We start from the raw sequence: 20075 nt of genomic DNA on the forward strand, positions 1-20075 counted from the left end.
TGAATTATTGAAATCTAACTCAAAGGGCCTCACCTGAAATGGGGAAGCAGAAAGAGCATTCCAGCAACTGAAAAAGAAACTCAGGGAGGCCCCTGCCTTGGGGCTACCAGATGCTACTAAACCATTCTGGTTGTTATCCCATGAGAAGCAGGGAATAACCCTAGGGATCCTAGCCCAAAACATGGGACCCTACAGAAGGGCAGTGGTGTACTTCTCCAAACAACTTGATGAAGTAAGTAAAGGTTGGCCCAGCTGCCTAAGGGCGGTAGCAGCATTAGTGCTAAATATTCAAGAAGCACGTAAATTTACATTAGGCCAAAACATTACAGTATTGATATCTCATACTGTATCTACAGTACTAGAGGGAAAAGGGGGACATTGGCTCTCACCACAAAGATTCCTTAAGTATCAGGCCCTTCTGGTGGAACAGGATGATGTGGAAATAGTGGTTACTAACATTGTCAGTCCAGCTTCTTTCCTCAGCAGGACTACTGGAGAATCAGTGTCACACGAGTGCCTGGAAATGATCGAAGCAGTCTGTTCCAGCAGAACTGACCTGAAAGAGGAACCGTTGGAAGATGCTGAAGGCTCCTGGTATACGGATGGAAGCAGCTTTGTTCGACAAGGCGTCCGCAAAGCAGGGCATGCGGTAACCACTACAGATCAGATAATAGAGTCTGCAGCCCTGGCCCCCAGTACCTCGGCACAAAAAGCAGAAATAATTGCTTTGACTCATGCGCTGGAGCTAGCAAAAGGCAAGAAGATAAATGTCTGGATGGACTCAAAGTATGCTTTTGGAGTAGTCCATGCCCATGGGGCTATATGGAAAGAGCGAGGACTCTTATCCACCCAAGGGAAACATATAAAACATGCTGAAGAAATTTGTAGGCTCCTGAAAGCAGTACAGTTGCCCAAGAAGGTGGCTATTATTCATTGTAAAGCTCATCAGAAGGGAAATACCGCTCAAAAATTGGGATATGTCCTGGTGGACCGTGAAGCTAAAAGAGTGGCTGAAAGGGGTGCATTAGAGGTGCAGTCATGGCTCCCAGATGGTAAAATACAAATTGATTATGAACCCAGGTTCTCCAAAGAGGACCAGAAGTTAATTGAGGACTTAGGTGGAAAAACAGAAAAGGGAAAGTGAGCAAAGACCTTACAAGGTAGAATAATAATCCCATTTCCAGTATTGTGGGCCGTAGTTATGGCAGAACATATAAAGTTTCATTGGGGAATGGAAGCCTTATATAAATACTTGAATTGGCGGATAGTTGCTTGAAACCTTTACACCACTGTGAAGCAAGTGACACAGCAGTGTGAGATATGTCTACAGAATAATCCTAAAACAGGTCCCAAAGCCCCACTTGGACAAATAGGGAAAGGGAACTATCCCGGACAACAATGGCAAATGGATTTCTCAGAGCTTCCTACGAAAGGGGGGTACCAATATTTGTTGGTCTTTACAGATACTTTTTCTGGTTGGCCAGAAGCATTCCCTTGCCAAACCAATAAAGCCAGAGAAGTAACTATGGCCGTATTACAGGAGATAATACCGAGGCTTGGGGTCCCAGCGGTTACATCCTCGGACTGAGGGTCACATTTCACTGCAAAGGTGGTCCAACAAGTTAGCAAACTTTTGGGGATAGATTGGCAGCTACATACACCATATAGGCCACAAGCAAGCGGTCAGGTGGAAAAAATGAACCACCTCATTAAATTACAAATTGTAAAATTAGGATAAGAGGCCGGATTGCCTTGGCCTCGGGCTTTACCCCTGGCCCTTCTGAGAATCAGGACTAAGCCTAGAACTAAGGAAGGTTAAGCCCCTTTGAGATCTTATATGGGAAACCTTACATGATACAGGCAGGAATGTCAAGTCAGGGATGAAACATTATCTGACTATGTAATAAGTCTGCAAAAACAATTTTGAGAAACAGAGAAACAGGTCTTGGGAACCAGGGCCTGAGGCCTTGATGGACCAGTTCATGACAATAAGCCTGGTGATCATGTGTATGTAAAGTCCTTTACAGATTCACCTCCAGAACCAAAGTGGGAAGGACCTTTCCAGGTGCTGCTGACATCCCATACAGCGATCGAGATTAAAGAACTGACTTCTTGGGTGCACCACAGCAGAGTGAAGAAAGCTCCTAAGTTACAGTGGGATTCAACACCTGTGGGGCCACGGAAGCTCCATATCTGGAAGCAATAATATGGGGTCTTATGATCCTCTTGGACCGTGCTCTCTGCCCCCGCTCCACCAGGTACCTACTGGCCGCCTGGCTGCTGCCTGACGCCGTGAACACCGGTTCTGCCCAGCTCTTCAGGGAAACAGAGGAGGCTGAAAAGACTAACTGTGATAAAGTTGTAACCTTACCTTGTTATGTGACTAATCTAATTAGGAACAGGGTGGAGAGCACATACATTACATGGAAAACACAAGGGAAGGTAATATTTCAATTTGACGGAGCTGGACAGGAATTTTTTGGAGACCCAGTGTTCCCATCCACTAACTGAGTGTCTCTCGCAGATTTACCCAAGGGTACTGCCTCTATAATGCTTAACCATACTGAAGCAGCTATTGGAATTTACAGTTGTGTAATAACAGAAGATAACAGAGAAGGGGAAGTAGAAGTTGAACTTAAATACTGCCAGGTTGCCCATTATAACGAGACCAGTACCCCAATACCAAAGGGAACCATCACCCCTCCTGCTACTTCTCCTGCTTTTCATGTTCACAATACTTCAATGCCATATGTACAACCCACAGGACCGTACGTAATCAAAACTGTTGGTAAACAGCAGGTGATATTTAATCCAATATGGTCTCTTAAATGGGTTGAATTATCAATGCAGGACAGTATTTCTGCCCTCCAATCAGCCTGTTCACCATTCCTAAAGTCCTCCTACATGGGACGGAGGGCATGGCTACGTGAAAGGACCTTCTCTTCTCAAATGAGAAAGAAAAGAGACTTAATGGGCATGTTAGGGACAGGGTTAGGAGTATCAAATAGTATAGATGCTGAAATAATAATGAATAAGCTCACTGCGGCAACCAGCAATCTGAATAGATTACAATATCCTTTAAAATCTTCCCTCCTTGCCCTAGGAAATAGTCAGGAGTTTATGGCGGATGCATTATCATGATGGGAAGAGTTTTATTAGAAAGATAATAACTTACTTGTAGACGCATTAGACACAATCCAAACTAAAGTTTCTAAGGCACTCAGTTGTATCCAAGCACAATTATGGATACAGACAACATCAGCCGCAGTTATAAGAGAAAGTGAGGACAGAGTTCTGCTGAAAAAAGTTCGAAAAGTAATTTGGGATAATTCAAACAAGTTTGAAAAGAAATTTCATTTGTGGTGTCATTTAGTTAATTTCACTTTTGATTCCCATGAACAACATTGTTACAGCCTTTGTACTAATGTATATACTTAGGTATAAGGCCTCGGTACTTGATACATATCCTATCGCTGCATTAGGATTAAATTATCAGGGAATGGTACTCTATCCTTTATAGAATATGAGTTTGGGCTATGAGAAATGGGGAAAAATGGCAAACTATTGATATCGAAGCCTGTGTTGTGAGAGATCAGCAGGGATTTATCTGTTAAGGTAGTACTAGAAAAGCACAAGACATCTGTCTCGATATGGAACAAAATGCATGACATGTTGAGATACGTCCCAATGAAACCCTAGAAACCCATATAATTTACAGAGGTATGGGATGTGTCTGCTTGAGAACTTTATGTGACTCCATACAAGCAGATGATCTAACAGTGCCCACGAACAACCATTCAAACATTTGCATTTGTAATTTTGTTGAACTCACAGGATGTGATTTCCATTATACTGCTCCTGTCATCACCTTTCAATTACTACAATCGAGTTATAGGTTGATTCAAGACTGGCAGCCCACCCCTGTTGGAATGAATTTAACACTATTAAGAAAACTCTTGCATCGTGAGGATTTAGAGAGGTTGACAAAGCAAGTTCAGAAAAACAGACAAAAGACTCTAATTACTATCTAACATGACACTGAGAGGATACATCAAATAATGGAATGAGTAAAATCCGATGGAGGGCACAGATGATGGGATGTGTTTATGGGCTCTTCCCCGTCAGCTGCTAAGGTGTTAAACATGCTGATCCACCCAGTATTAGTATTATTGGTAGTCACAGCAGTATTAACGGTCACAAATCTTGTGTTCTGGTATAAGCTGAAGAGGCTTACTAAACACATGTGGGCTTTATAATTAGCTATGAAGTATACTGAACCACTTTTTGCTGCAAAAGAATTTGCTTAGGAAAGAGAAAAGGGTGGAATTGGTATAGGGAACTAATGGTCTGCTTTGTTCTGGTAAATCATTGAATTTTGCTTGCTAAAGCATTGTGCATCCTTTTGAAGCTTGCTTACTCAAGACCAGTGTTTGTCAAAGATTAAGCTTATCAGGGACTTGTATTTGTCAAAGATGAGTATGTCAAATCACAGGAAGGAGATAGCAGGATGTATTTGTCAAGGACTAGTAGACCAAAACACAGGAAGGAGATAGCAGGAACAATGATGTTAGCCCAACTGCAGAACTGGTCAAAGCTCATCAAGAAACTGCTGAGATCACTAAATATAAAGGAGCATGCTCATATGGCTGAAGTTCATCTAAAAGATAAAAGAGGAAGAGGAAGACAAGACCCCTAAAGAAGTAAACAGCCACCAGAGACAAAACTGAGTCTGTGCAAACTAACCACAATTTCCTAATGAATATGTATGCCTGCATTGTGTAATCCCATGAGTATGTATCTGTATTGTATAAGTTCCTGGTAGAATGTGCTGTTGGTGTGCAAGTTAGGAGGAGAGATCCCCCTTGCACCCAGCGCCGCAATAAACAGAGCAGCTTTATAACTCTCCGTGAGTTGTAGAGTTTGTTTCCACGCCTCACATCATTCCAGCTGTGGACTTCCTCCTTTGTCTCCTACCATGCATTTTTTCTTCTGAGATCTTTTACTCTTTGCTCAATGGTTTTGAAGCATCATTCGGGTGGTTTTATCACTTTTGAGGGATTGCATCATCCATCGTGCTTTGAAAGCGTCCCCTCTGCACCGCTGCCTTGGGGCGTGTTTTACAGCACTGCAGGCAAACTGGACACTCAATGGCTGGGCACTGCAAAGACAAGGATTGTTTGTCCCCTTCCTGGTGGCTGTAAGTCACATCCCTCTGTCGGCAGCCTCATCCTCCCTGCTGTTCCTCCTCCAAGCCAGGGGCTGGGGCAGCCTGGGGGATCCCACGCACATCAGGACGGGATCTGGGGCTGTGACACCAAGACAAGAGGGGTCAAGGGCGCAGGATTCAGTCCAGGACCATCAATGTAGGAATTTCCTGAACTCACCTCTTCCTATTTCCTCTTGTACAGCACAAAAAAAGACAGATGTGGGTTTTTTCCCAGCTGCCGAAGCACAGCTCACAACGTGACGAATGCAGGTCCTGGGCTGTAAGCAGAAGTTACTGGCGACTGGGAGAGGCCCTAGTGCAAGCAGGTGGATGTGCCTCTCCTACCCGGTTTGCTCTCGACAGGCTGTTTCCTCTCTCCAGCCATGTCCAGACAGGTTTTTTTTGCCAGCTTTTCTGCTCCGCTGCCTCCCTCCAGCGGCTGTGCCTGCTCAGGATCGCCAGGTCCTCGTCCCGCCAGCTCTGCAGACCCTGGCAGGCAGCAAAGCCCAGTGCCATCAGCTTCTCCCCCTAGCACCACTGGAACTGGCCCTGGTGAGCATCGTCCCGGGGACATAGAAATAGTCTAATTGACAAAAAGGGGGCATTAAAATAACCAGGGAGGATCCTCCAATCCTCCCCTGCAATAAAACTGAATCAGAGTGAATTGCCCCAGTTTTCCAGGGGGCTGTGAGATGCAGCCCTTTGTGCCACGGGCCAAGTACCTGGCCAAACACTGCATCACAGAGCAGAGCATCTGTTCCTCTAGTTCTTCTTGACAGACGAGATCAGCAGCATTTTTTGCCCTTCTCCTCCTGCCTCTAGTAGCGTTACAACCTGGACTGGGAGTCCAGGGAGTCATAAAGGTTCATTGATCCCCTTGGGTTAAATGTGAAACAACACCAAACAACTGGTTAAAATGTTTTAATTGCGGTAGAAACAACTTAAGCTTGGAAAAGAACAGTAAGTAAGGGGGTCTCCTATTGATAAATCTGTAAGAAAGGAAAGAAAATAAAAGGAAAGGAGAAGAGTCTGGTCACCCCCCCTCCTTCCAGCATTGTCTCAAGTCCAGAAATCTTGGGTGGTGGGTGCACCCCTAGCAAAGTTTTCTGTCACCTTTTAAGTTTATCTTTATCAGCTGATTAGCATAGTAGACAGAGAGACAGGTATTCCATGATTTCATTTCCATGAGAGATGAGGAAAGGGTGGAGCATGGGTTCTGCATATGCACTGAGGGGGAATGGGGCGCACCAACCCCCTTGTCAATCAAGCCGGTGGTCATGCTCGCCCCCTTCCTGCACCCCCTTACTTTTTGCTCAGTTTTTGCTTAGGCCATTCTGGTGCTGGTTATTTATCTCTCTTATTAGTCCTTTAACCTGAACATCTGGTTTCACTCAGTCCTCATTTCCCTCCTTTGAGGCCCATCTGAGGTGTCTGGCAATACAACGGCAAGGGAGTGAAGCCGTGCACCCTTCAATACACTCCGCGCTTCCTTGAGCGGCATTCCCTAGACTAATCACAAAGGACACAGCTTGTCAAAGTCTTCCGTGTCGATGAATGTTTGAGGCATCAATTCCTTCAGTTCCTTACACTTAGCATTCTTTGAATGTCCCTTTTTACCCCGGAGCCTGTTCAGGAGATGTTTTATGGAGCCATTCATGGAGAAACACCCCAGTGCATCAACCCCTGCCTCGGTACTGCACTCTGGGATGTTCCCTTGCACAGCTTCGACTTGGGGAGGCATGAAGATCCATGGAGTTCAGCACTGGCTCTGCATGCACTCTTGCTTTCCTCCCCTTGAATTAGAGTAGCTGCTTTTCCTCCTGCTGGGGAAACCATGTCTTCATCGACGGCCTTCAGAGGCCCAGTGGTGCAAAGACCAGGAAGCTTTTCTCTGCATCTTTGCAGCTTGCTTTACATGTGCTACTTTGCTCTTGAACAAATGTGATGCCTGCTGGTAACCTTCCTTGCCAGAGAAATCGGGTCGCCTGGATGAGAAGGAGATGCTCTTCGAGGCAGGGAGGGATGTGTGCCATCTGCCTAGCAGGAAATAAACCTCTCCTTGTGCTTGGCCCAGACATCTCTGAGAGCTTCAGAGGTGTTAAAGTTCAGGGAACATGCCAGCAGAAATATGATTAATCACCCAACAAATTAACTGCTCTTTTTCCCACAGCAAAGGGAGGTCAGGGTCTTCCTCAGCCTGAGCCATTTTCCTCCCTGTCCTGGCTTGAGCTAGAATAGACTTAACATTTCTTCTTAGTAGCTAGAATAGCGCTGTGCTTTGGATTTGGTATGGGGTTTGGGATGAGAAGAATGCTGATAGCACACTGATGTTTCCAGTTGTTGCTGAGATTTCAAGGACTCTCCAACTCTCCGTGTCCTGCCCGTGCGCAGGTGCACAAGAAGCGGGGAGGGAGCATGGCCAGAGCACAGGAGCCAAACTGGGCAGTGAAATATTCCACATCATGGAACATCATGCTCAGGATACAGCAGGAAGGGGCTCTCTCTCTCTCTCTCTGGCTTCCAGGATTGCGATTGTGGGATCTTGGTATTTCGGGGTCGCTGGCCGGGAACGGGCTGGGTATCTGTCAGCAGATGGTGAGCAATTGCATTGTTCATTGCCCGTTTATACCTTCTATTATTCTCACTGTTTTATTTTATTACCATTATTAAACTGTTTTTATTTCAACCTGCAAGTCTCCCTTTACCCCTCCAATTCCCTCCCCCGTTCCCAGGTGGGGGAGGATGGGCGAGCAGCTATGTGCTGTTTGGCTGCCGACCAGGTTCAAACCACAACACTCTCCCAGTGTCTTTCCCCTTCTTCTGTCTCTTCTGGCCTGTCCCTTTCTTCTCTTTCTCTGCTCCACTTCCTTCCTCCTTTCTGTTCTTCTTCCTCTAATTCTCTTCTGTTTTCTCTCTTCTGTGCTGGCCTTTCCTCTTTTTCACACCATCCAAGTATACTGCAGTCGTCCCTACTGCCACCCTCACCCATCCCCATCCTTTCCCATTCCTCCTCTTCTTCTCCTTGGCTTGTTTTCTCTTTTTCCCTTCGCTTTTTCTGGGTTTTCCCACTGTGACCCCAACCACATCCCTGTTCTTTCCCATGTGGATTCCTGCTGCTCTGCCAGCAGGCAGGGAGCATGGTGGAGGCCAAGCTGCTCCTGTGTGCTCCAGCACAGCTGCAGCTTTGCTCAAGACCTTGTATTCTGCTGCATCCTTTTGGCAGGAGGTTCGGCTGAAGAACATGTAGGAACTAGGCTGGCAGTGACTGCAGCACTGAGGACTTGTCCACCAGTGCCCAAAAGCACCATCACCGTGGGCATGAAGCTTGGGGACCACATCAGGCAGCAGGTCGTGGGGAGCTGCAGAGACCTCCCTGGCTGCACTCCTTGGTACCCCTCTTCTTCAGGTTGGGTGGCTCCTCCATGGGTTCCCCAGGGGCCTGTGGCTACATTCTGTCCCGAAAAAAAACAAAAACCAACCAAACAAAAAACAAACAACACAAAAACCCGAAAACAATCAAACAAAAAAAAAAAAACACAAAAAAAACCAAAACAAAAAACAAACAAAACAAAAAACAAACCAACCAACAAACAAACAAACAAAAACGAACCAAAAAAAAACAAACACCAAACCAAGCCTGGGAAAAGCAGCACTTTTATTTTTGTTTCTCTGCCTGAGTCAGACTTCCTCCATGTGGTGAGCAGAACTTGCAGAGCAGCGAGGACACCCTACGTGCTCCTGGCAGGGAAACCCACCACAGATGCCTTGCCTGCGAGGGCACGCGGGGACAACAGGGACCTCTGTCCCGACAGAGGCGGCACGTACACTTTTGAGATAAGGAGGGCGTTTTGTTTATTACCGCTTTATCTTCACACACTCAATTAACTGCTTGTGATAGCATCTTTCCAAGAACTGAAATTCAAAGGCTCAGGTCTGGCCATAGCTGCTTCACCTTTTTAAAAATAGCCGATGGACAAAGATGCTGGCTCCACCCTTCCTGTCTGCACTTGCTAAAGCCCCTGAGATCTCAAGAGATTGTCTCAGCTAGTTCCTTAAGCAGCCCTGGCTCAATTTCTTCACCTCTTGCTCACCTGTGTAACTGCTCCAAGGCTTCTTTCCTGGTTTGTTGTTAAAAACACTATCCCAGATCTGATCCCCACTAACCTGGGGCATAGGGGAGGACCCAAAAGCAGCACTACAAACATCCCAGCTTTCTCCACCTCAACAGCTAATGACTCTTTCTTGGGGAAGCAATGAGCCAAACTGTCCCCTTTCCTTCCTCTTCTTTTTAAGACAGTTAAGCAAATGCCGAGCCTTTTGCAGCCCTCGTTAGTCTTAACTCACTTCATACCTTAGCTTTCTGATTTTGCCTCCGCAATTTAGTGATTGTCATTCTGCTCACGTACTTCGTGTTTTTCCTTTCCTTGTGGCACTCCTTTTTGGCCAGTGGGATGCTGAAGAACTTCTCTGCAGCCGTATTTGCCTCCTCTGAAGCTTCCCTTCTTGCCTCTGCTAAGGATAACTGGCTGCCAATGCTTTTAACACAAGTCTCAGGTGTCCTACTCAGCTCTTCTTTAAGTCACGAACAGTCCCCCTTAGTTGAAGTCGGCTTTTTTTAAACCCTTTTCTCCTTAAAACAGGAACATTGGTCATTTCATGCTGTAGGAACATGAGAAGGGCTGTGCTGGGCCAGCCCAAGGGCCACCCAGCCTGTCTATAGAGATTCATACAATAATTTAGGTTGGAAAAGACCTCTAAGGTCATTGAGTCCAACCACAGACCTAACACTGACAAGTCTACAATTAAACCATGTCCCTAAGCACCACATCTGCATGTCTTTTAAATACCTCCAGGGATGGTGACTCAACCACTTCCCTGGGCAGCCTCTTCCAGTGCTTGAAAACCCTTACAGTGAAAAAATTTTTCCTAGTGTCCGATCTAAACCTCCCCTGGCGCAACTTGAGGCTGTTGCCCCTTGTGCTATTGCTTGTTACGTGGGAGAAGAGACTGAAATCCACTTCAGTACAACCTCCTTTCAGGTAGCTGTAGAAAGCAATAAGGTCTCCCCCGAGCCTCCTTTTCTCCAGGCTAAACACCCCCCAGTTCCCTCAGCTGCTCCTCACAGGACTTGTGCTCCAGACCCTTCACCAGCTCCGTTGCCCTTCTCCGGACACACTCCAGCACCTCAGCGTCTTTCTTGTAGTGAGGGGCCCAAAACTGAACACAGTATTCAAAGCGCGGCTTCACCAGTACAGGGAGACAATCACTGCCCTGGTCCTGGTGGCCACACTAATTCTGATACGAGCCAGGATGCTGTTGGCCTTCTTGGCCACCTGGGCACACTGCTGGCTCGTCTTCAGCAGGCTGTCGACCAAAAAGGTGGCCAGCAGAGCACCGGCTGGTCCCTTGGTGGGCTTCTGCCCCACCCCAACCTCCCTGGCTGCCCCAGCACCACACCAGGAGGGTGCAGGATGGTTGCCCTCGCGTCCCACCCACGCACAAGCAAGGGCTCTCCTGGCCACCAGGATCGTGGCTGAGCGGTGTCTGCTCTAAGCCAAATCCCATGGACCTCCAGGCACGTAGGTTGGAAACAGCCCCCAAGGGGTGATGGGCAGTGAGAATTTCTAGAGTTCTGCCATCTTGCTTCCTTTTTGCAGCCAGGAGACCTGGCACCTCTCCTTCCAACCCCAGTTCCTCCTCCAGCTCCTTCAGGAGCTGCTGCTGGGTTTTTGGCTGCATTTTGTACCTGCCCATTTAACGTAGACCTTCCTTTTCCAAGCTGGGACATCCCTAGGGATACTCCCCCTCCTCACCTGCTCCTCCTCCTCCTCTATGGTTGCAGGTACCCAGGAGGATGCTGGAGAGGACGTCCTGCAGTTTGGTGGAGCCTGATTCTGCTCTGCATCCCTGGGCAGCCACCCCCCAGCAACCTCGGTGACTCTATGAGCCTCCCCAGTTCAACACTTTGACCCGCACATCCCACCCCCTTTTCCACCGGCTGCGCCCCTCCAGCTATCTGGGATTTTTTCCCCTTTCTGTAGGCCTTGCCTGTGTCTTCCTGGGCATGCATGACCTGAGCTCTGCCCCCAGGACACCAGGAGCTCCACTGCCACTGCTTTGGGGGCATCTCCCATGGGTATATGCTCTGAAACTGGACTGAGTGGGGAAACCAGAAAGTCTCCAGGGCTTGGCAACTATTCCTGTTGGACTTCAGCTGGGTGTCCCTCAGCAGTACAGAACTGGAAACACTGCGAGCAAAAACACTGGGTTTTTTTGTTTGTTTGTTTGTTTTTTTCCGAATTACAGGAAAGCTCTACATGCATGAAGACACCCATCCACTCCCGGTATGAAGCAGATCCACGTAGATCACTGCAGCAGCACTTGAGTTGCACCTCTGCGAAGCAAACACCTTTCCATCCTTGCTCCCTGTTTCAAGTGAGTGAACCAGCTCAAAGTCAACACATGTCACAGCAGGTGCCTGCTCTGGAGAAAATCCAGAATATTGCTCCAGGACTTTTCCAACACCACAGGGAGCTTCTCATGGCCATTCCACCCACGATGTCTAGCACCAAGGGGACACCAAGTGCTTCCTTCACCATGGTGGCCACGTGGTGCATGGTGACATCGCTGAAACATGGAGCAAGTTGCTAGAGAAGCCCGTTGGTGACCAGAAACCATGAAAGGAGTTGCTGAGGCTTGGCAGTGCTTGGGGCTCTGGGAAGGCAAAGGGAGAACTGGCTGGAAGAGCCCTGTCCTCACCGCGAGAGGTGGCTTCTCCCAGGGGAACGTAAAGCACAGTGGTACAGCCATTTGGGGGTAAATAGGTGGCTTTAGTCACCAAGATTGCACTTCCATATGAGAGAATGCCTCATTTTCAGGGATAACAACCCCAACAGGCATACAACAAGCTGCTTGTCCCTCCCCTCTCCCTCATTTGCCTTCTCCCTCAGAAGAGAGATCCACCCCTGCATTGGCAGCACCGGCATCCCCAACGCTCTGCTTTTGTTGCGATGGTTTGATCTCGGTGTAAACGATGTCAGAGGAGGTGGGTTTTGACTCCTTTTCAAACTTCAGGTTGGCGTAGGTCAGGTCCTCAGTCCCTGTCACCGGGGCTGCCTGCAGGGGAGAGACCAATGAGCAGAGCCCTGGATTTCCCTTCTGCATCTCCCCTGCTAATGTTTTTTCACCAGCACAACTATTTGTACTGCCCAAGCACTATCCAGCTTGCTCAAAGGTGCCACCTATTCAGCTCGTAAGCCCCTATTTAATAGGAATTAATGAGTGTTTAGGACCACGCTTTCAGAAAGCAAAACTGATTTTACTCTGATATCCTTTAAATGGGTATTCAACAGCCAGTGGTTTTTTTTTTACAGGGAGAAGGAAACGATATGTGAGAAGCCCTCCCTGGCTTACCATGCTGAGCTGATTCCCCTCAGCCACTTGCCTGCTTGGGAGCTCTCCTGAAAAAGGAAACATAGTTTAAACAGTAGTTAAAATAATTATAACAATCATTATTTTAAATGAAGAAAACACCTGCATTGGTTCTGCTTTTTGTTGCAGGAGAGTATGGGGCTCTGCAGCTGGCTGGCTCTGAAGATGGCCAAGGGGAAGGAGGAGTTGACAAGGATTTAAAAGCTCTTGGAGGGGCTGGAGCTCTGAGCAGATCACTTTCAGAAATGTGGTGATGTGCAAGACCTATTTCACTTGCACGATGGCTTGTGCCACAACCAGGCTCTCACCAGCAACGGGCAGAGGGAAGGGAGGGGGTGAACCTTCCTCCCACCCCAGGACAGCTTGTCCAGGAGGACAGACTCATGCAGGGAACACCAAGTGAGCAGGAGCAATAGGGTATCAAAGATGAACATCTCCCAAGCCTGGGCTTGTCCAGACCAGCTCGTGAGGAGGAGATGACAACCAGCTCCCACAGAAGACAGAGTCTCAGAGCAGGCTCAGCCTTACCTCTTCTGTTCCTTCTGCCCTGCCACACCAAAAGGCCAATTATCGGCATGTAAAGAAACGTCGCGACCGCTAAGCCAAAGACGATACACAGGAGCAAGGTGAGTCCTGCACACACAAACATCAGAGAGGCACTCGTGAGCTGCCATCCCACTGTGCAGGGATGCATGGTGCCATTGTCTCGTTTCTGGGGAGGCAGTTCTTTTCCAACCCTGGGCTTCCAGACCCCGAACCACCCACAGCCCTGGGGTGCTGACAAAATCCTGTGGGAAGTGGCCTCCAAAAACTCATTTGAACTCAGCCAGGGTGGTGGCTGGAGCATCAGAGTGCCATCCCAGTGGCATAGCCTCTGATCCGCTGCTGCTTACCCATTTGCCAGTGGCTCCCACCCACTCACAGGAAAACATCAGGATGTATTTCCCCCCTTGCTGCTCCTCTCTTTCTCCCTCAGGACCCCTCCTGCCCCCCGTCCTTGCAGCCATGAGGCTGTGGGGACTTACCTGTACAGCTCTCCTTCATGGTCTGAGGTGGGCCACAGCCTGGAAGGCAGAAACACGAGTGAGAGACTGCCCAGAGGCTGAGGACACCCTGCTCCTCCCTCTGCTTTGAGGCAAGCACCTGGATCCCACGGCCCCAGCTGTCCCACTCCTGCCACTGCAGCTCCAGCCACCTCAGCGTTCAGCTGACGGGCCACGGCTGGAGGACCCAGCAGGTCCTATTTCAAGGACCCGATGGCCAAGCAGCTCTGTAGTGGGATGCATCTGCCAAAAGGGCCATGCTGGGTCAGGTCCTCCAGTGCCTGGGATGCTTTTGGGGGAAATGGTGCACAGGGGTACCGAGGAGAGCGTTGGTCATAGCATCCTTCTCTGCCCACTCATGACTCCCATGAAAACAGAAGCGGTGCCACTTACTGGGAACTGTCCCTTGTGAGCTGTTTCCAGTGTCTATCAAGTTTATTCCTGTGATGAGCACCGTACACCCACAAATTCCAGTGCTGACTTCATGTATGCCATGGCTTGTGAGATTGGTACAGTTTTCTCCCGGAGCCGTGATGTTGGTTTGGTTCTCCGTGTCCAGACCTGCAGGTTTGTACCACTTCACATGTACCATGAAATTCTCCAACCAAATCTTGAACTTGCACTCCATGGTGGTGTCTGACTCTTCTGGCTGGCTGGCTGACCCTGGAGGAAATAAAAATGTAAGTGATAAGTAAAATTTAAGTCATATATATGACCTTCCAGGGGTCATATCCCACTAGCACGTGTCACTCATGAAAGACACTGTGAAGTAACTGTCCTTTCCACAAGCAGCTGATGCTCTTTTCCAAATCCGGCTGCTCAACATTCCTCAACATTGAACACTGAAATGTTGCACGCTGATTAGTGCCATGCAGTGCCGTGCAGCACACAAGCATTTCTGTGTCTCAGAAAGGACTGAAAATGGGAGGATCAGGGGGAAGACACCTCCTCCTCCTCTGAGGAGCTAGGCAGAAGAGTCTTCTGTCACCCAAGCAGGATGTGTCACCAAGGCCACAGGCTCAGGCTCCACCATTTCATGGACAATGAGGTGGGATTTGGGGGCTAGCTGTAGGGAAATGATCAGCCCTAGAGAAGCAAAGCAAATGTAATAGACCCCACGCAGCCTCTCTGGCTTCATCCCATCCCCTAACGCTCACTCTGGAGCAATTCAGAATCCCTCTTGAAGCTCTGAGCTGAAGTCACTACACACCCCCTCAGCACAGCCCTCCCTCTCTTACCTCCCTCTTCCCCCTTCCTCAGTCCTTTGTCTCTGCTCCCATGGTGCTTGTATATCTTACCAGGTTTGTTGTATTCGAAAGGCTTGTTCTTAGACACGTTCCCCGTGTTCTCCAAGATGCATGTTCCTGTATAAGTTTTGTTCACATTGGTGAAGATGAGCTGGGAAGAAACTTTTTGCAACTCCACACCACCTTCGTTCTGCTCTTCTCCGTTGTTTTGGGTGGTATTAAAACACTTCAGCTCCCCAGCAGTGCTGCTTGAGCCCATCTGGAGCAGACACTGCAAGACGAGATCTAACGCTACTGACACATTGATCGTGGCTGAAATCTCATGAGTGAGTCCTGCTGAAAAGAAAAACAACGAAAAGCTATGGAGGATTGGGACTGTGTGCATCCTCCATGTGAAGCTGACCCCCCTTTGCAGTCATCAGGCTCATAAACATCTCTGTTTCTTTCCCCCCTCCCCCAACTGTTTTCTCTCCCTCCTGCTGAAGGTGATGCTGGTTCAAAGCCCTGGAGCCTGAAACTGGGTCCCCGTGGGCAGAGCCCACAGCCTGGGCACAGGCAATTGGGGGGGGGGACCCCCCTCTGCAAGGTACCTGACAAGGTGCTGGTGCAGAAGCAGGGGTTAGATGCTGCAGGAGGAGAAGGAAAACCAGCAGCAGCCACGTCCCAAACCTCCTATGGGAGAGTTCAGAGCCAGAGGTGAGGGCACAGAGGGACTCACCGGTGGACAGCCAGGCGAGGAGCAGCAGGGGCAGAAAGCCACCAGCCAGCCAGATCTCCATGCCGTCTTCCCGAGAGGCTGATGGCAAGACGCTGGGAGGGTCCTGTCTCTCCCTGCAGTGTGAGGGTCACTGCTCAGCCGGGGCAAGCTGCAGCCCTGCCAGGAGCTCACCTCCTCGCCGCTCAACCAGGCGGCTCTCTCTGTGCTCACAGACTTCCCCTCTCTTCCCCTTCTCTTGTTTCAGCCCGATTTTTATCTCACTTCTTTGCCGCTTGATTCCTCCTGTGGTTTCAGCCCAGACACATGCACTCAGCCCTGAGATGGACCCAAATAACACAGCCAAGCACTGCTGATGGCCATTTCCTGCTATTTTAGCTTGCAACCCAGTAGCTCCCGGTCGCTGGCACAGGCAGGCACAAAGAAAAGAGCTTTGCAGTGTCCTGCAGTACCACCTCCCCATGCCACCCGAGTCCTTTTTGTCTTACACCATGGAACAAACCCCTTGGAAGAAGTGATGCTGCCGTCACAGCAGGGTGATGGGGTGATGTCCAGCATGGTAGCTGAGCTCAGATGGGGGTCCACATGCCCTGCCAGCCCCCAGACACTGAAGACTGCTGTGGTTTGACACAGGGCTGGGCTTGGTCAGAGCTTTCTGGTTGCTCACGCATGGGATGTACAAGCTCTAGCCAGGCACAGACCCCTGCAGCCCCCTGCCCACTCCCTCTGGCTGTGAGCGCCCAGGTCCTGGCTCCTGCCCTGCGAGAATGGGGTGCTTCAGGCAGCTCCCCACATCCCCCTGCCACCTCCAGCGGAAGGGACACCAGGACAAGAATGTCCATCAGGCCAGACCCTGCCACCGAAGGGACGCAGGCAGCACAGGCAGCAGGCACAGGCCCCTCTGTGTTCCCAGCCTTTGTGGGTGCAGAGTCTCCTCTCCCCACAGGCTCTCCACTGCCGGCCACCACTCCTATGCTTTCATGATCAGAGCAAAACCTCCCACCTCCCATTTACTCCCCTTTAGTTTCCTGTCAGCATATTTTGTAATCACTCCCCTGTCCCATTTTGAATCTGGATCCAGCACACCCCCTTCTCCGAAGGCAGCACCCACACCGCTCCCCCTGGCCCTCCACCTCCTCCCATCCCTGTTGTCTCCATGTTTCCCCAGATGATGAAGTCCGAACTGAGCATGTGGGATGGGGGCCCACCACGACAGCCCTCCCTAAAGCGGAGACTGGGGAGCAGTATCCTACCGGGACCATCTACTATCACCAGTGAGCATGGTCCCAACACCACCTTCACCACAGCACGGGGAGCAGGAGAAAACGGCAGAGCCTGTCCCGCAGGGATGCTCCTGGGCCAAAGACTGAAGGAGGGTTGCAGAAAGCAAGTGAGGCTGAGAATTTGGGAACACTGGCGTTCCCCTGGGCTGATCCTGCACCCCTCTGCATGGTGGGTGTGCTCCCAAAGCCCCATGGGCACCTCTGCCAGGGAAAGGGCAGAGTCCTGGACACTTGGCTTTGGCCGCACCTCTCCGCACCCCAGGCCTCCCTCTGACCCCCCCATGCCAGGCACGCACAGCCCAGTCACGTATGTCTCCTGGGGGAAAGGGTGATCACTGGAGCTCTTCACCAGGCTGTGGGGCCTCCTGGCTGAAGCACAGCGAAGGTCTCACCTGGGAGCCCACCCACATGGGGAAACAGGCACATCAGCAGGATATTTGCTGATGAGAGGGTCATAAAACAAAATTCTTCTGCTACAAGATCCACATGAATGGAGGCTCTTTATCTCTTGCTCTCCCCTCTGGACTTCATCATCTCTTCCCACGCTCTTTCTGATGTTCAGTTCCTCTCCACACTCAAGTCTTCCTCTCCTCTTGCCTCATGACTGCACAACAACACATACTTGTTGCTTCCTTCCCCTTCATTTTCATTCTAGTTCTCAAGTCTGCTAGCACCAATGAAGCCGATAGAATGCAAGGTGAACTCCTTCACACTTTCCTCCCACCTCAGAGATGTTGGCACCGAGGATTCTGCAGCAGGCAATGCCTGTAGTCATCTCCCAAAGTCTCTGGTGCAGAAGATGGACAGGAGCCATCCTGCTCCATGAGTACTGCACATCAGCACAAGCCTTACCTAAATTGCCCTCAGCAAGCTGGATTCTCTGCTCAATTAAGGTAATTTTCTACATTCCAACTGGGGGGTAGGGGTGGGGAAAGAGGAAGATTGCTAACAGAGCTCAGTAAGGACAAGTCAAGGATAGCAAAACCCATGAGCCCTTCTCTTTTCATGCACAGCCTTCTCATGAACCTGCATGCATCTCTGCAGGACCAGGGCTCAGCAAGACCTTCTCCAGTGGGCAGTGCCTTTCCAGTTCCCAGCTGTGGTGCCAACAAGACTGAAGGTTAACATCTTACCTACTGCCGACTCCACAGAGCTCCTCTCCTACCAGAGCCCCTTCCAGCTCCACAGCAACATTTCATGATGGAAGGAGGAGAGCAGGAAATTACAGTGCTGTTAACAACAGAGGGTGCCCTGTACTGTCAGGGAGCTACACCATGCACTATGTAATATGTAAACCAAGACAGAGGCTGCAGTTTCTCAGCAGCTCCCTGCTCCTTTGCAGTGAATCAGGGAAATACAGAAGGTGTAAAACTTGCTCCCACCTGCCATTTCCTTCCCTTTAGTTTCCTGTCAGCATTTCCCGTAAACACCCCCCTGTCCCATTTTGAAGCTGGACCCAGCATCCTCCCTTCTCCGAAGGCGGCATCCCCCCAAACACACCCCTACCTTCTCCCATCCCCGTTGTCTCCAGGTTTCCTCAGACAATGGAGCCCAAAGTGAGCATGTGGGGCTGCTCGTGTTCTGCCACTGGGGTCTTCCTGTCCTGCAGCACCACGCAGCCTGTTGGGAGCAGGCAAGGAGCCTCCTGTGCCGTGCTGGGAGAGGATGAGGAGCACTGTGAGAAGGGCTGTCCTCAAGTGGAGCACGGCGCCTGGACAGGGGCTCACCTTTGAGTGTCATGCTGCTCTGCTCTCCCTAGTGTGAGAAACAAGTTTATGTATATTAAAAAAATGTTTTATTTGGGACAAAATCAGCGGAGCAAAGAATACAGCACTGGGTGCAGTCTGCCCCAGCAGGGGCTTCTTTTTATAGAGCACCCAGATTTCATTGGTTGAGCGAAAATGGTGGGTTTTCTCCTCTTTACACCTGCACAGTTCCTTTTTCTTGGTTTCTCCGAGACTGTCTTTCTCAGCACTTTTCCACTGTGTCACTACTTTTTATCACAAAACAGACAGCTGCTGAGCAGGGGAGGCAAGCATAATGTCATATGCAACCATTCGGTCCAAACATAAAACCAAACAAAGAACAACGCAACACAACCAAGTCAAGCAACAAGTCCACTCACTTTCCTTCCTCCCCCTTCTTCTTTGGCATTTACTGTTGGTCTCAGTGGTCCCCTGGGAGGCGGGGTGGTGGTGGGGGGTGAAGTCCAGGTTCCTCTTCATCAGTTCTTTGCTCAACCCTTCCCTGCTGGCTTCCATTCCCCCCCAGCCCCTCCATCCAAGTTCCTCTTTACATGATACCTAACCACAGACCACCCCCCATCCTCTCGCTTGCCCAACTCTCCACAATGCCCAACCACATGCCTAACTCGTGATCAAAAAAGCCTTGGCTGTTATAATTTTAGCAACACGAATTCAATAACCAGTTTAGCCAAACGCAATAAAAGTAACTGTTTCATTACTTCTGGTGAAAGCAAAATTCTTCCGTTACTTCTCACACCAGGGAATCTGAAAGTGCACCTTCAGTCGCTGAGGAGAATCCTGCCCTCAACCTGCTCTTCCTGAGCAACAGAGGCTCACGGTGGAACATGGAGCCCCTGAGACGAGGAACACCCATGAAATCTGACTGTGCGTGTTCTCTGGGTGGATGGAGAAGCTGGCGGGGCTCTGAAACCCCAGTCTCAGTACATCCCACCCGCAGCCCTCCCTGAGCTGGGCCGGGCAAGCACCAGCCCGCGGCCCGTCAGCAGAAGCGCGAGTGAAAGAGGCGGCTGTGGGGCTGGCGGGCACCCAGGTGAGAGGGAGCTGCGGCCCAGGCCCGTGTGTGCGGGGCTGCCCGAGGCAAGGCGCTGCGGGGGGGGTGGGGGGTAAGAGAAAGGGTGCTGGGCGCGGTGCTGGGGCCGCCCCTGGGGTGCTGGGCGCGGTGCCGGGCTCCCCGGTACGAGGGAGACGGGGACATACCGGGGAGGTCGGCATCGCTCCGAGGAGAGGTCGGGGAGGAAATCATCACAGACGCCGCGCCGACCTCCTACCGGCTACCAGCGCTGTCCGTCAGCCGAAATCCCGCCTCCCCGGCCCTGTCCGGCCGCGGGATAGGCGGCCCTCCACGCGGCGGGGGAAGCCGCGCCGGGCGCCGCCATTTTCGGAG

General features: G+C 50.2%; 1 protein-coding gene across 5 annotated transcripts; it reads right to left on the minus strand.

Moving 5' to 3' along the window:
* Positions 1–11294: 11294 nt before the first annotated feature.
* Positions 11295–20073, minus strand: LOC116961539. 5 transcript variants are annotated; one of them, XM_032992836.2, is made up of 10 exons: positions 19051–19910; positions 18653–18680; positions 18432–18545; positions 15646–15758; positions 14919–15260; positions 14074–14343; positions 13663–13701; positions 13166–13270; positions 12620–12666; positions 11295–12322 (listed from the first exon to the last, which is right to left on the minus strand). In XM_032992836.2, the coding sequence occupies exons 1-10, from the start codon at positions 19184–19186 to the stop codon at positions 12137–12139; spliced, it is 1380 nt and encodes a 459-aa protein (XP_032848727.2). In that variant the 5' UTR covers positions 19187–19910; the 3' UTR covers positions 11295–12136. The 5 variants fall into 5 exon arrangements, with proteins under 5 accessions (XP_032848727.2, XP_032848726.2, XP_042653731.1 ...); XM_032992835.2 differs by having other exon boundaries at positions 14919–15263; XM_042797797.1 differs by having other exon boundaries at positions 11296–12322; positions 14919–15263; positions 19889–20073.
* Between the last annotated feature and the right edge of the window lie 2 nt (positions 20074–20075).

Source organism: Tyto alba, unplaced genomic scaffold (assembly GCF_018691265.1).
Source record: "Tyto alba isolate M040663 unplaced genomic scaffold, T.alba_DEE_v4.0 Super-Scaffold_26, whole genome shotgun sequence".
NCBI classification, from domain to species: Eukaryota; Metazoa; Chordata; class Aves; order Strigiformes; family Tytonidae; genus Tyto; species Tyto alba.

Coding starts and splice junctions, on each gene's coding strand:
- LOC116961539 (XM_032992835.2), bottom strand. CDS start 19,186: ATGGAAGCCAGCAGGGAAGGGTTGAGCAAAGAACTGATGAAGAGGAAC. Junction 13,271..13,662: donor CATGAAGGAGAGCTGTACAG/GTAAGTCCCCAC, acceptor TTGTGTGTGCAG/GACTCACCTTGCTCCTGTGT. Junction 12,323..12,619: donor AGGGGAATCAGCTCAGCATG/GTAAGCCAGGGA, acceptor TCTCCCCTGCAG/GCAGCCCCGGTGACAGGGAC.